Source organism: Phasianus colchicus, chromosome Z, assembly GCF_987193195.1.
Source record: "Phasianus colchicus chromosome Z, bPhaCol1.hap1.1, whole genome shotgun sequence".
Classification (NCBI taxonomy): Eukaryota; Metazoa; Chordata; class Aves; order Galliformes; family Phasianidae; genus Phasianus; species Phasianus colchicus.
The window spans coordinates 63,688,737-63,702,819 of record NC_143476.1 but is presented as its reverse complement, the minus strand read 5'-3'; the positions used below and the strand labels follow the sequence as shown (position 1 = coordinate 63,702,819).

The 14,083-nt window shown below is 40.4% G+C and overlaps 1 protein-coding gene across 3 annotated transcripts in view; it reads left to right on the top strand.

The window, feature by feature from the left end:
- The window catches only part of KDM4C (lysine demethylase 4C), a 301,499-nt gene that overhangs the window by 18,935 nt on the left and 268,481 nt on the right, over positions 1-14,083 (top strand). Inside the window, exon 1 of one of the 3 annotated variants that reach the window (XM_090131683.1) lies at positions 8,401-13,943. The exons of the other annotated variants lie outside the window; for them this stretch is intronic. Within the exon in view, the coding sequence (XP_089987809.1) occupies positions 13,923-13,943 (21 nt within the window). The 5' untranslated portion in view covers positions 8,401-13,922. Of the gene's footprint in view, positions 1-8,400; positions 13,944-14,083 lie in introns of those variants that run through there. 3 annotated transcript variants of the gene reach the window in all.

The window sequence follows — 14,083 nt, the reverse complement described above, 5'->3', positions numbered from 1 at the left end:
TTTAGTGTTGTGTCATATTTGTGCCTTATCTGTTTTGTCACTTTTGAAATGAACAGCACACCATGTGGTGAAGTCCTAGAAATCCTAACTTAGTTATTTTAAGTTGCTATTGGGAGCAGCTCTCCTCATCACTGGGATTTTAAGCTATTGGAGTGAAATTGAGATACTTAAAATTGAGAGAAGAGAAACAAACTTGGCTGAACATCTCAAACTTTTGAAAACTTTTTCCTTCATGACTTCCCAGGTCAGGGTATATATAGAACATTTTCAAACTCTTCTCTGCAAACAGGAGTAGAAATAAGATAAACTAAAATGAGGCTTTTTTTTCCCCTGTTTCTTATAGTCAGCCGTATTATGAAATGTTTCTTTGTGTGGGAATGAACTATTACAGACCTCATCTTTAACAGTAAACTTACCAGCAAGATCTGTCTCAACAGACCTACCTATATATTACCATATATGTGGGCAACACAGTATATCTCCGTTACTATCTTTGACGTTAAAAAATAGTTTTTTCCTATACTGTTTATGTACTATTTTTATTTCTCTTGTTAGTGGGTTCTCATACCCAAAGAAAAATAAACTTTCTGACCAGCTACTATGCTTTCTTTATTCATATGTATTTGTTGAATGTGGCAAGTTTCCTTTGGTATGTTGTGTAAACAACAAGTATGCATAGACTGCTTTCCTTGCTATCTCTGGGTATATAAGGAAATTATAGCAGATGCCAATATTACTGTATATTATGTTTGGAAAAAAAATTAACACATAATTAACTAGTTTTGTTTAAAAGCAGGCATAGTTCTGACTGATACTTTATCAAGCGCTGTTTTTCCTAGAATGTAACAAATCTTTTTGTGTAAGAGTATTTAAAAATTAGTTTCACTTAAAGAAAATGCACCCCATCAATTTCATTTAAAGGGAAACAAAGTTCAGTGGTCCTCTTTGGCACTACTTATTAGCTATATCATCAGACATGATACTACAAACCTTCATATGGATATGCAAAAATCCAAGCATATTTGAGATCTTAATTAGGACAATTTATTTCCTGTATCTTTTTTCATGTGTACTTGTTCTTTTCTCACCTGTGAAAGATTGGAACAGCTGAGTGTCCTGGTCATCAGCTTGATGCAGATGATAAATGCTCCTCTTTGGCTACTGTTATATTTAACATTAACCAGGGGGTCTAAAATTTAATTCCAGTAGATTAGTAATTCTTGTATATAAACATCAGGATGTCTAGAGAAGGAAGCTTCTATGTTCTGGCATCCTTGGTTGCAAAATTCCAGCCACTAGAAAGTGAAGTAATGAATTTCTCTCAATGAAATAATGGCAAGATTGTATGTATTCCTCGGATTACTGCATGAGTATAACTTTTGTAATTGTTCTGATTTACTTCCTTAGCTCAGCTCTGGTTCCTTTCCTACTATCCACAATTAACCTCTATTTGCAACCAGGTAACGTAGATATCAGTAGAATTTACTCATGCTGTCACTTCAGAAAGAGTGACACTTAGTGTTTAATGTGTGGTTTTGTAGACTTGTAACTTTCTTGTAAACTTTCTAAAGCTGAAACACCCCAACTAAATGCTGTAACGGAACAAAGCTGTACTAACCCGTTAAGTTAAGCATATATGAAATGACTTCTTATATGGCAAATGTCTCTGTATTTTAAGAGTTGTAATACAGATGTTGGTTGTAGAGTGGTTGCAGGCTTCTAATGTATCTGACTTACTTTAACACAGGAGGTTGTTGTCTTACTTATTCTTTTCATATCTACTCCGGTATTGTGCTGCAGGGCTGTAGATTAGAATCCTGTAACTGAGTTGAAAATAACTGGGGAATATATTTTAGTAATTCAAATGAATTTCTTCAGAGATGTTACATTTGTCAGGATTAGGAGGAAAAGTAGATGGTTAATTCTAGCATATACATCTAGCAAATGTTGCTTAACCTGTATTCTTAAATTTTCAAGAAACACTTTTTTTTAACTGAATTCAAATGGAAACTTTTTCTTTTCTGACAGGATTTCCTTAAGGTTGGATCTTTGTGTCATTGCCATTGTCAAAGTATAGCTATTTATTTTGTTGCTTTATCTGGACTATACTGTTTTCAATTTCACCTTCGAATGAGATGGTTGTTACATTGCATTATCAGATAGTAGGCATAGAAATATTTGGCTACAGATTACCGTTCTCTCAAATTGTACTAATGTGCAATTAAAAAAAGCTAGAAATTAACCTAGTTTAAATTGTAATTCCAAAATTTATTTTTAAGAGGTTGATACTACTTTCATAGCTCTTGTAATTTCATGCTGTTTCTACTGAAATCAGTAAAATGAAGCATATAGGAGTAGAATTTGATTATGTAGTCATAGATTTGTGATATTTTATATGGTGTAATTGGGTTCAGTTTAAAGTTAATGTTCCTGTGCTTATGTGACTGAAAATGTGTGTATCTCTGTTTTTGGCCAAAACAGTGCTGTCCTATGAAGAGAGAATACTCTTGGAAAGAAATGAATGGATCCAGGTTCTTAGGATTGTTTTATCAGCAGAATTCTAAAGTGTTTGCGGAACTTTTCTCCATGTACATGTATGATTTTTGAGGAGCACTAGAAATATTTTTCTCTATCTGTATGTATGTATTTATGTATGGGATATGTGCTGACCTGGATGTACAGAACACCTGGACTAATGCATATGATAAGAGAGAATAATAAAACTTTTACAAAATGATTAATTATATTGATCCTAGATTCGTTAAGATTGGTAAGGATCACTAAGATCATCCAGTCCAACCATCAGCCTATGTGTGTAAACTATATAGACGATATTGCTCAGTGTGACATCTGCTGTTTCCTTGTGTATCTCTAGGGATGGTGATGCCACCACCTCCCTGAGTAGCCTGTTCCAATGCTTCACCAATTATTGTGAGAATAATTTTTTCCTAACACCAAAGCTGAACCTCCCTTGGTGCAACTCGAAGCCATCACCTCTCGTCATACTGTGACTTAGGAAGGGCCTTTGTAACCACTACGTGCAGGTCTGTTTTCCCCTTCATCTGCTTGCTATTAAAGTAATAGTCAAAGCATTTTTAGCTGTTTCTACTCAGGTATTATTTAGTTCTCTTAAAAATTAATACATTCTAATGTTTATTCTTTAAAAACTACATAATATTATGCATGTATGGCATATATAAATTTCAGCAAACCAAGGAACGAAGTTTTTTCAAAATCTTTCAAAGTCAGTAATCTGCATTGTAGTAAAGGCACATTTTCTGAGTTGTGGAAATTGAATTTTAAGTAATAGGAATAAATATTTTTTTCCTTTTGATGGTACTTTAAAATAAACTCAGAGGAACTGTATCAAGTCCAGAACCAGGGGATGTATAAGCTCGAGGATAAAGAGAAAAAAAGACTTCAAGAAGATCTCTATGCACATGCAGAAGCTGCCATGTAACCTCTAAACAGAGAACACAAAGCAGAGTAGTACATCTTAACTAACACTTAATTAACATTGGAGATAGGGGGTAAAAGACCTCTTGCCTGTGCAGGATTGTGTATATATAAATAGGAATATGATGACTGTAAGGCTTTTACGTACTGTAAGGGGAAAAATAAAATGTATATGCTTTTCAGGGTGTGACATAAGTGTACTCAGAGGAAATACATCAGAACTTACAGACTTGAAGATTGAGGGGGGGGGGGGTAAAAGTAGTGTATGAGGATGAGGAAATGAGCAGACAATGAAATGATGAGATTGCGTGTCCACACTACATGGGATAAACCAGCAGAGTTATTTGTTTAATAAAGTTAAGCTAGGTACTCAAACAGAAAGTAGAATGTCATTCTCTGGGGTCCCTATGGATAGGGTAGCTGGGCTATAAAGCATTTTTGCTGGTTTTTGCAAGGGCAGAAGACAAAATACAACTGAGGGAAGTAAGATTATATTTAGTTGGAAATATTTTAATACCACTAGGACAGCAGAAGCCTAAGATTAACAGGAAAAATATAAAAGCTTTCAGTTAAAGGAAAAATGTATGAATGACACCAAGCTATGTGGTACAGTGAAGATGGAGGAAAGGACTGTCATCTGGACTTGAGAGGAGGGCCCATGCAGATCTCCAGAAATTCAAACAGGTCAAGTGCAACCTGGTCTAGAGAGCCTGCTTTGGCAGGGGGTTTGGACTAGATGATCTCTAGGTGTCCTTTCCAGCCCCTGTGAAGTCAGGGCAATCCAAAGCACAAATACAGGCTGGGCACTGAGTGGATGAAAAGCAGCCCTATGGGGAATTACTTGGGTTACTTGTGGAGGAAGATCTCAACATAAGTAGGCAGTATGTGTCTGCAGCCCAAGAGGTGCATTGTAGCTTGGACTGCGTCAAAAGGACTGTGATCAGCTTGGTGAGGGAGATAATTGTTCCCTGTGCTCTGAGACCCACCTGCAGAGCTGCATTCGCCTCTGGGACCCCTTAAAGGGGTCTTAAAGGGTAGTTACACAGTTTGACGTAAGTCCAGTTACATCTGAATGGGCTAACACAGCCTCCCCTAAGCAGTTTGGTCATACCCAGTGAGAACTCACATGGCCATTTGATGATAATGACGCTGGGGGGAATGGCTGACCCACTGGAAGGCTGTGCTGCCATTCACGCGATCTGGAGAGTTGGGTAGAGTGGAACCAGATGAGGTCTTGCACCTAGGGAGGAACAACTGCGTGCACCAGTACAGGTTGGGGGATGACCTGCTGGAGAGGAGCTCTGTAGAGAGGGATCTGGGTGCCCTGCTGGACAGCAGGTTGGCCATGACCCAGCAGTGTGCCCTTGTGGCCAGGAAGGCCAATGACATTCTGGAGTCTGTTAAAAAGAGTGTGGCCAGCAGGTCAAAGGAAGTGATTCTCCCATCTGCTAGGTCCTGATAAGGCCTCACTTTGAGTACTGTGTCCAGAGGTCCCTTCTAGCCCTTGCAATGATCCTGTGCTCTTGGATTCACCTGTAGTGTGAAGCACCTTTATTTAGTCATGTTCAAATGAGCAAAAAAAAGCCACCCTTACGGTGTTTGATCATGCTCAATGAGAACTCTCATGTATAGCTTAATGTATAGTGCATTATTGAAGCAACAGATTACAGATTCTTTTGTGCTGACAGTGATAAACACAGTTTACAGAGCAGATGGGAATACCAAGAATGGGAATAAAACACCTTATTGCAAACAAATTATGGAACAATGCTGTTGAGATTTCTAAGTTTCCTGGAAAAGCACTCAGTAAAACTGATTTTCTGAATCTTACCTAATAGATAAGAAGTCCAAGAAGTCAGTCCTCCTGACTCTTCCACAATAGATGGTATTTTCCCCCAAGTTTCTCCTCTGTTAAGCCATTTTTATACTACTTTCCAGAGTGCTTTAGTCACATACATGTTTGTGTGATTGTTACAATGGAAAAATGAAAAGCTGCTGACTCACTATACAACTATGAAGTTTACCTGTTCCATGGTACCACCATGTTCCCATCCTTGCAATGTTGTGACAGAGCCTGGCTGTGTTGTTTGCACTCCACTGCGGCTTCTGTGCTGTATCTCTTAGTGTCAACATATCGAGCTCCCCTTTTACTAACATTTATGGGCACATGTTGGGTTGCTTGGGGAGCTATCATGAAACAGACTGCTTGCATATTCACAGCAGCATCACAGCATATTCCAGCCTGGTGGCTTCCTCAACACTGTACTCTCTGATGAGGGAGGACATGTCAATAAGTCACCTCCAATAATTATTCTACATAATCCACCCCAAAACTATAGTCACTCAAGTTTCACTGAGGAAGGCCATGGGTTTATCAGCCAGGCTGAAAGAGGAGGTTGGGGTAAGCACACAGTCACAGCCCTTTATTTAAGAAGATCATGGATGTGTTAGAGCATGTGTTGCATGTTAGAGCTTTAAACCAGCAGGTGGCTCAGCACCATGCAGTTGTTCACTCACTCCCTTCTCAGTGGGATGGAGGAAGACATAATAAAAAAAAGTAGAACTCATAAGTTGAGATAAAATTATTTACTAAGAGAAAAAGTATATTAAAAAAGTATATTAATTAGTACATTAATTGTGACAAATATATGTATATAACAAGTGATGCACAAGGAATTACTCACCCCCTCCGAATGATGTCCAGCTATCATGGATCATCTGTGCAATGGCATATATAGTCAAGTCCACCCCTTGATCCCAAGCCCATCTACGGTTACATCTTTTCGATTGTGGCCTGCAGTGTCCTAGGTTCATTGAACTGAAAATAGTTTACCCTTATATTGCCAGTCCAGATCTACTTGAGCTGCTAAAGTCCTGATGGGCCGATCCACCTGCTGGTTGTTTTGATGTTCTTCAGTGGCACAGCTCTGGGGTATGTGAACATCTATGTGGAGTATCTTTACGACCACGTTCTCTGCCTGGGTTGCATGTCCACAGTGCAGCAGCACAGACGAGTTTGCCTCTGCATTGCCAGTTTGGCTTCTGTTGCTGTAACCATTCCCACATGGCATTTGCCACTGTCCAGGAGTCAGTGTAGAGGAAGAGCACTTGCTACTTTTCTCATTCAGACATGTCTAAAGCTGGCTGGATGGCCTTCCTCTCTGCAGATTAACTTGATATGCCCTTTCCTTCAGTAGCTTCTGCAGCTCATTGTTCAGGACTCTACCTCCTATGCTTTCCCACCATGCAACAGGACCCATCAGTGATCAGTGTGTTTCTTCTCATTTTCGGTCAGTTTCTTATGTGGTAGAGCTTCTTCAGCACGTGTCAGCTCCTCATCTGTTGATATTCTGACATCTTAGTCTTTGGGCCAGTCCGTAATCACTTCAAGATTTCTGGATGACTGGGATTTCCTATTCGAGCCCACTGTGTGATCTGTGCAACCCCTTTGCTCCACATAGCAAGAGTTGCATGATGTGTGGATGGGACTTTCTGTCATCAGAGCGAGAGGTGAAATTCTTCGATACATTCCGCGTGAGATTGAGACATAGGAGAAGTCAAATGCTGTCCGACCAGTGTTATCAATTAAAGTAATAGAGAAGGGAAAGGCTGGTGATTAATACAAATTAGAGTGATGGGGAAGGGAAGACAGGCAATAGGAAAAGTAGGAAAAAAGCAAGAATTACGTAATGCAGGGATAGTCACCACTAAGAACCCAGTGGAATCTGTCGTGTGCCATTCTGATGGTCCAAGGCTGATGCAGTAGTAGAGACAGGGGGAGGTGGTGGCAGAATGGCTGGCCTTAGGCAGCAAGCAGGTAAGCAGTAGGCAACTGACAGCTGGTCCAGGAGAAACAGGCAGGTGTCAGGTAGCAGGCCCGGAGAATCTGGCATCAGGCAAGTATCATGCCATGGGGTATCCTATATCGAGCACGGCCTCCTTGACTGTTGGTGCTTTTTTTTGTTTTCTTCTGCCGCCATTGCATTCCTGGCACTTAGCTAAGAGTCACGTTGAGCACCTATGGGCATGCAGCTTCTCTGGGTGGTTATCTCCCTGGATATGTACCCACAAAAGGCTGCTCACAGACCATTTAGCAGGTGATTATCTCTGGCAGCTGTTTATCTCTCACTGCACCTGGCCTGCAAGTCTTCAGACAAAAGATTTCTTGGACTTGTCCGCCTGTTGAAGTTGTCCAACAGCAGGCTTTGAGACAAAGGTGCAGACTGTCTTGGATTTGTCCAAGACTTGCCTGGACTTGTACATCTGTCAGAAATAGTCTCTTATTCCCTCCCTTTGAACGTCCAGCCCAGCGCAGGCAGTTGGATTGCAAGAGGGAGCTGTTCTTCAACGTAAGCTACCACCAAACCTGCTCGGACCCCTTCGTAAGCTGCCGATATCTCTTTGTCAGTTGGAGTATAGTGGGCCGTGGATGCTCTGTGTCCCCCAAAGCAAAACCATAGAGGGCAACCTTGAGTGTCCCCTGGTGCTTTCTGACAAAGGCTCAAAGTGGGGTTGTTTTTCCTGGCTGCTGTGTAGAGCACCCGTTTTTTACATTCTGTCCTATCTGAACTAGTGTGTGGTGCTTAGCTACCTGTCAAGTTAAACCACAGTAACCACTCAAAAATGAGACAATGTGTTAGTGAGCATTGTCTATACACTTATTAGAATGTAGGCAACTCAATGCAATGACCATTTGCCTGAGGAGCCTCTTCCAGGTTTACTTTGCATTATGGCAAAACCATGTTTTAGAAGGATGAGTTATTTTCTTCCCTTTCTCAAAAACTTACTGTGCTGTGTTGTTTCACACGATGATGTCTTCATTATATTGCAGGTATTCAGGATATTCCCACTGTTCCAGTGCAGTCTGGATCAGCCTGCGACAAATAGTAGGACTGTGATTCTACTCCTGGAGTGGCCTGCACTCTGCTGCCAAAGGGACTGAAAAAATTAGCGATGTCAGTTGTGGAATACCACTTCGCCACCCTTAGCTGCACTTCTACTTGGAGTTCTAGAATGGCTGACATAGTAGCACTTAGTGGTGGTGTAACTTCATTCAGCCACGGTAGTCCACTGTTAGCCTCACCTCCACTCTCCACTGGGCTTTTGCACTGGCCATATGGGACCGAAGAGTGCGCGAGTCTTGCTGGTTACTACGTGGTTCTCCAGTTGGTGAATCAGTCAGTGAATGGGAATGAGAGAGTCCCGGTTGGTGCTGAATTGCTGCCAGTGCACCGCTGTAGTGATTGGCACCAGCTGTTCTACTCTTAGTAACCCCGCAACAGAAGAGGTCATCTGTGAGACTAGGCAAGATAGACAGCTACTTAATGTTCTCTATCTCCAAGGCAGCTATACTGAAAGCCCACTGATCCCCCTTTGGGTCCTTGAAGTCCCTCTTCCTCTATACCAAGGATGCACAGAGCCTCTTGGTCAGTCACACTGGGGTGCTTTTGCCACTAATTTGTTAGGCCCTCTTTGGCCTCCAATACAGATAACTCTTCAGATCTACCTGTCAATCCAGAAATTCAGATGCATTTTACCCTTTAATAACTGGATGACACTGAAGTACATTGCACATCAGCAACAACTACTGCCTGATTTTTCTGTGGTTCTTATGTGCCAGGTCACCAAATCCATATAGCCTAATAAACCCAACTGTCCCTTTCCTCTACCTGGCTGGAGGCATGATCTTTCTAGTTCTGGTTATTGTATTCATTACTCAGTTCTCATGTGTGAGAACCTGAAGGCACTTTGTCAACCTCAGAGGTAAGATCGGACCATCTTCTCTGTTTGGAAAACTGCCTGCTGGAAACTGGGACAGAAGGACCTTTTGCCATTGTTTTCTCATGTGTCTCACATACCCATGCCTGTAGAACTGTTTTTTTCATCCCACTTACTCATATCCTCTCCGTGATTGTGTAGGTGAAGCCACGGTATGGTATGTGGTGTGTACCCACTATATTCTCAGGCAAAGTATTGCTTATTTCTAGTGAAAGAAGTACTGGTTTGTACAGGTGGAGGAGATACTGAACCACTTTCTCCAGAGCTGAGACCATCTATCATAGCTAGTTCCCTTAAGTACTGGGTACTTTTCTCCATGATGTTCCATTTGCGTGGGTTAAATACCAGGTCTTCCTTGGGTTATCCTTCCCTCATGGCTGAAGAGAGTTGCCACCATAGGTGAAGAGCGTGTCCTCTTTCCAACTCTTTGTCATTGCCACTTTTCCTAGAAAGAGATCCCAGTTGCTTGGCTTTACTGCCCACTAAATCCAGGCTGCTGGAAGCACCATCCCACCACTGGAGCAGCCAGGTGACAGTGTGCTCCCTGTCTGATGGCTGTAATCTTTTTGCACACCTTGCAACTCAATCAAAATTAGGAGTTGGGTAGTTTCAGTCTCTTCCTCCTTCTGCCTTTGTGAAGGCCCTACTTCTTCTTCTCCAAACTTAGATCCTTCTCTCTTTGCTAAACTGACTTCTGTGGACATTCCTTCATCTTGGTTATAGGGACAAGTGATACTGGCACTGGTTGGTTCTCCGGTTGAACTGTGGGGCTGGATAATCTTTAAAGTCCCTTCCAATCCAAACCAATCTACAATTTGGTAAAGTTCCTATTAACATACATGAAGTAGGCAATAGAGGCACTAGAAAGACAGTATTAAAGTCATTCCTAGACAGATGATATACTGTACACCCTAAAGCAAATTGGCTAAAAAATTTCAATCAGGCTTTTGAAAGCATGGAATAATGCATTTTAGTTCTACTGTTACAGAGAGTCCTTTTCTTAAAAAGGAATGTCACAGAATAAGTGAAAAATAAAGTACACGGATAGATTAATTGCTCTTTCTTGACTAATAATTGTTCTGGACCCTCAAACTGCACTTATATGGAGCAAAGCACTTAAATGAATTTGCAAACAAATTGACAAGTGGGAAAGTAAATTTTGGAACACTGCACTGAAGGTATACATTGACAAGCAGAAGGAAAACAACTTTTTCAGATTTTGAATGAAACTAGCTACATAGAAATAGTAGCCAGTGCTGTTCAGAATCAGATGTAGAACAGGACATTACCAGTACACAAAAGAGGATTTAATATAAATTGTATGCTTTGATAGCATTCTGAAATAACCTCAGTTGTATAATATGCAGCTTCATAGCGGAAAATGAATGGTAGTTTATAACTGTGACATTCGTTATCTAAAACCGAATGCATATCCCCTAAGTAATATCAGTCAATGTAAATATACTTTGGCTATTTGCTGTAAATATAGATAAATTAGAAAACTCTGCCTTAGTTTTTCTATTTTGTATTTGAACATCAAACACTTGATTGATGATTTTAATCTAAGTTGCTTCCATAACATAAACATAATTTGCCTACTTCAAAAAGGTTGTTCATTTTTAAAGGGAATGTGAAGAGGCTTCACTGGGACAGGTCAGTAGTAAAAAACTTGACCTAGTCATTATTCCCAACTGTGATACGGCCTGTGACTGTATGTCATTTTAGATATGAAGTTTTAATATCTCTATTCCTTGATTTGATCTTTATTAGAAAAAGAAAATTATTTGGAGTGGAGACTTTGTTTTCATTTAAATGATACACTTAGCATATCAGTGCTCACACAGTTCGCTTTTCTAATGAGTAATGACAATCATAAACATATTTCAGATAGTTGAAAGTGGATATTTTGAACCAATGTTCACAAAAGTGTTTTAATCACTTAAAACACACTGACCTTGAATTAAAGAAGATAATGCAAATTTTGCTTTTCAGTATTCATCTGGTTGAGCCAAATGTACGAGTTCATGCTTAATAATCATGAAAATGGAAATCTCTGTGCACATATTTGATTTTTATGCATATATTCTGAATGCATGACTTCCCTGCTTCCAAACCAGCATTTGGTATTATGCTAATGTGAACGTAACGTAAGATTTGCATGAAAGAACTGTGTAGAAATCACAAGATGATACAATTATTTTTTCTCTAAAAGCTAAAAAAAACTGAAACAAGTTCTGGAGTCCCTGTATAAATTAAATCACATGGTAGTTGAGAGGAAAAAAAGAACAGAGGGGATTCTATCCATTTGAAAACTGAATAAAGAAAAAGTTGGTTTGAAGTAAAAATTTTAGATATAGAAGTATATTACTATCTGATATTTTTTCTTAAGGCTAGTATGTACTTACTACCATGAATGATGTTGACCAGATCTCTTAGAGGGGTTGGATGTTGAGTATTTGAGCATTACAGTTTGCATGCTTACAATTATTTTGGCAAGGTAGCAAATGATCTTACGATATAAGTAGTGTTTTTCTCTTATTTTTTTTAAACTCTTTTTACTTTATACTGAGAGATGTTTTAACAGTCTCTAATCGACAGTGTTGTATGAAATCCTGAAGTGCTTGTTTAGAGGAATGAACTAGCTATCGTAGAGTAAAAGCTACCTCTAAGATATGAATTAATTATTCAAGTTCTGTAATTCAGAAATAGTAGAGATACTTTTACAAAAGCCATCCTGCTTGCTCTGTGTTGCTTTAAAAATTTGCAAGCCAATGCCTGTGAAAATCTGAGATCCGCAAAAGAAGTCAGTTATGATGAGTGGAGCAAATTCACAAATACAGCATCCAGATATTTCGTCAAATAAAATTAAAAAAAAAAAATGAAGCTAAAAAGAAAGCAGTAAGATAAAATAAACTGCCCAAAACTGTCACCAACTTTGTTTTAAAATTTGCAATTTCAAATCTAGAGAATTTTCTGTTTTCAGATAAATAGTAAAAGGAACGTTCAAAATTACGCAGTCTGTTAAAGAACACTCCTGTCACTACAAGATTCTTGGAATTTTGAAGTGGTTTTAGTGATAACAGTTTCATACCTAATTAGGAATAGATTTTGGGCAATAGTGATGTCTGAAATAAACATTAGCTTTACAGTTGGTTAATCCACACAGAGCTTTAATATTTAATTATGAGCTTTAAATTGTGTTAATACAAAATCAGTATGTCTTAATGAATCCAAACTGCTATTCTAATAGAACTGTACAGTGCAGTTTTATGTAAGTTAAACAGACAGCAGTTCTCTGAATTAATTGTAATTTCGTAAATATATCAGTAAAAAAAAAAAAATTATTCATACTCTATTCAGCAAACAACATTTGGAAAAAGGACTGTCAACTGTAGGAATGATAGAATCATTCCACAGAATGGCCTGGGTTGAAGAGGACCACAGTGATCACCTAGTTTCAACCCCCTGCTGTGTGCAGAGTCACCAACCAGCAGACCAGGCTGCCCAGAGCCACATCCACAACCTCCTTGGGCAACCTGTTCCAGTGTGTCACCACCCTCTGTGTGAAAAACTTCCTCCTAATATCTAACCTAAACCTCTCCTGTCTCAGTTTAAAACCATTCCCCCTTGTTTTATCACTGCCCACCCTCATAAACAGCTGCTCCTCCTCCTGTTTATAAGCTCCCTTCAAGTACTGGAGGGCCACAGTGAGGTCTCCCTGGAGCCTTCTCTTCTCCAAACTAAACAAGCCCAGTTCCCTCAACCTTTCTTCATAGGAGAGCTCCAGCCCTTCGATCATCTTAGTGGCCCTCCTCTGGGCCTACTCCAGGAGCTTCACGTTCTTCCTGTACTGGGGCCTGGATGCAGGCCTGGATGCAGTACTCCAGATGGGGCCTCACAAGAGTTGAGTAGAGGGGGACAATCACCTCCTTCTCCATTCTAGCCACCCCTTTTTAATGCAGCCCAGAACACAATTGGCTTTCTGGGCTGCAGGCGCACACTGCTGGCTCACATCCAACATCTCATCTACCAGGATCCCCAAGTCCTTCTCTGCAAGGCTGCTCTTAAGGAGTTCTTCTCCTAGTTTGTGTAAATACCAGTTTTTCCCTACCCAAGTGCTGCACCTTGTACTTAGCCTTGTTGAACCTCAGTAGGTTTTCATTGGCCCACTTCTCCAGCCTGTCCAGTTCCCTCTGGATGGCCTCCCTTCCCTCCAGTGTATTGACTGCAGCACTCAGTTTGGTGTCATCTGCAAACTTGCTGAGAGTGCACTCAACGCCGTTGTCTATGTCATTGATGAAGATGTTGAAGAGCACTGGTCCAACCCCTGAGGTACCAACCCCTGAGGGACGCTGCTTGTGACTGGCCTCCACCCTGACACAGAACTACTGAACCTTGGTCTGTGACTAGCCAACCAATTCTTAATCCACTGAACCAGTCCATCCTTCAAATCCACACCTCTCCAATTTAGAGAAAAGGATGTGGTGAGGACCATGTCAAAGGCCTTGCAGAAATCCAGGTAGATGACCCCCTTTGCCCTTCCCTGGTCCACTGATGCCGTCACTCCATCATAGAAGGCCACCAGACTGTTCAGACAAGATCTACCCTTGCTGAAGCCATGATGGCTGTCTTGGATCACCTTTTTGTCTCATATATGCCTTAACAAAGCTTCTAGGAGGATCTGCTCCATGATCTTCTCAGGCACAGAGGTGAGGCTCACTGGATCTTCCTTTCTCCCTTTCTTAAAAATGGGAGTAATGTTTCCCTTTTTCCAGTCACCTGGGACTTTACCAAACAGCTGTGATTTTTCAAATATGATGAAGAGTAGCTTGGCAACCACATCAGCTAT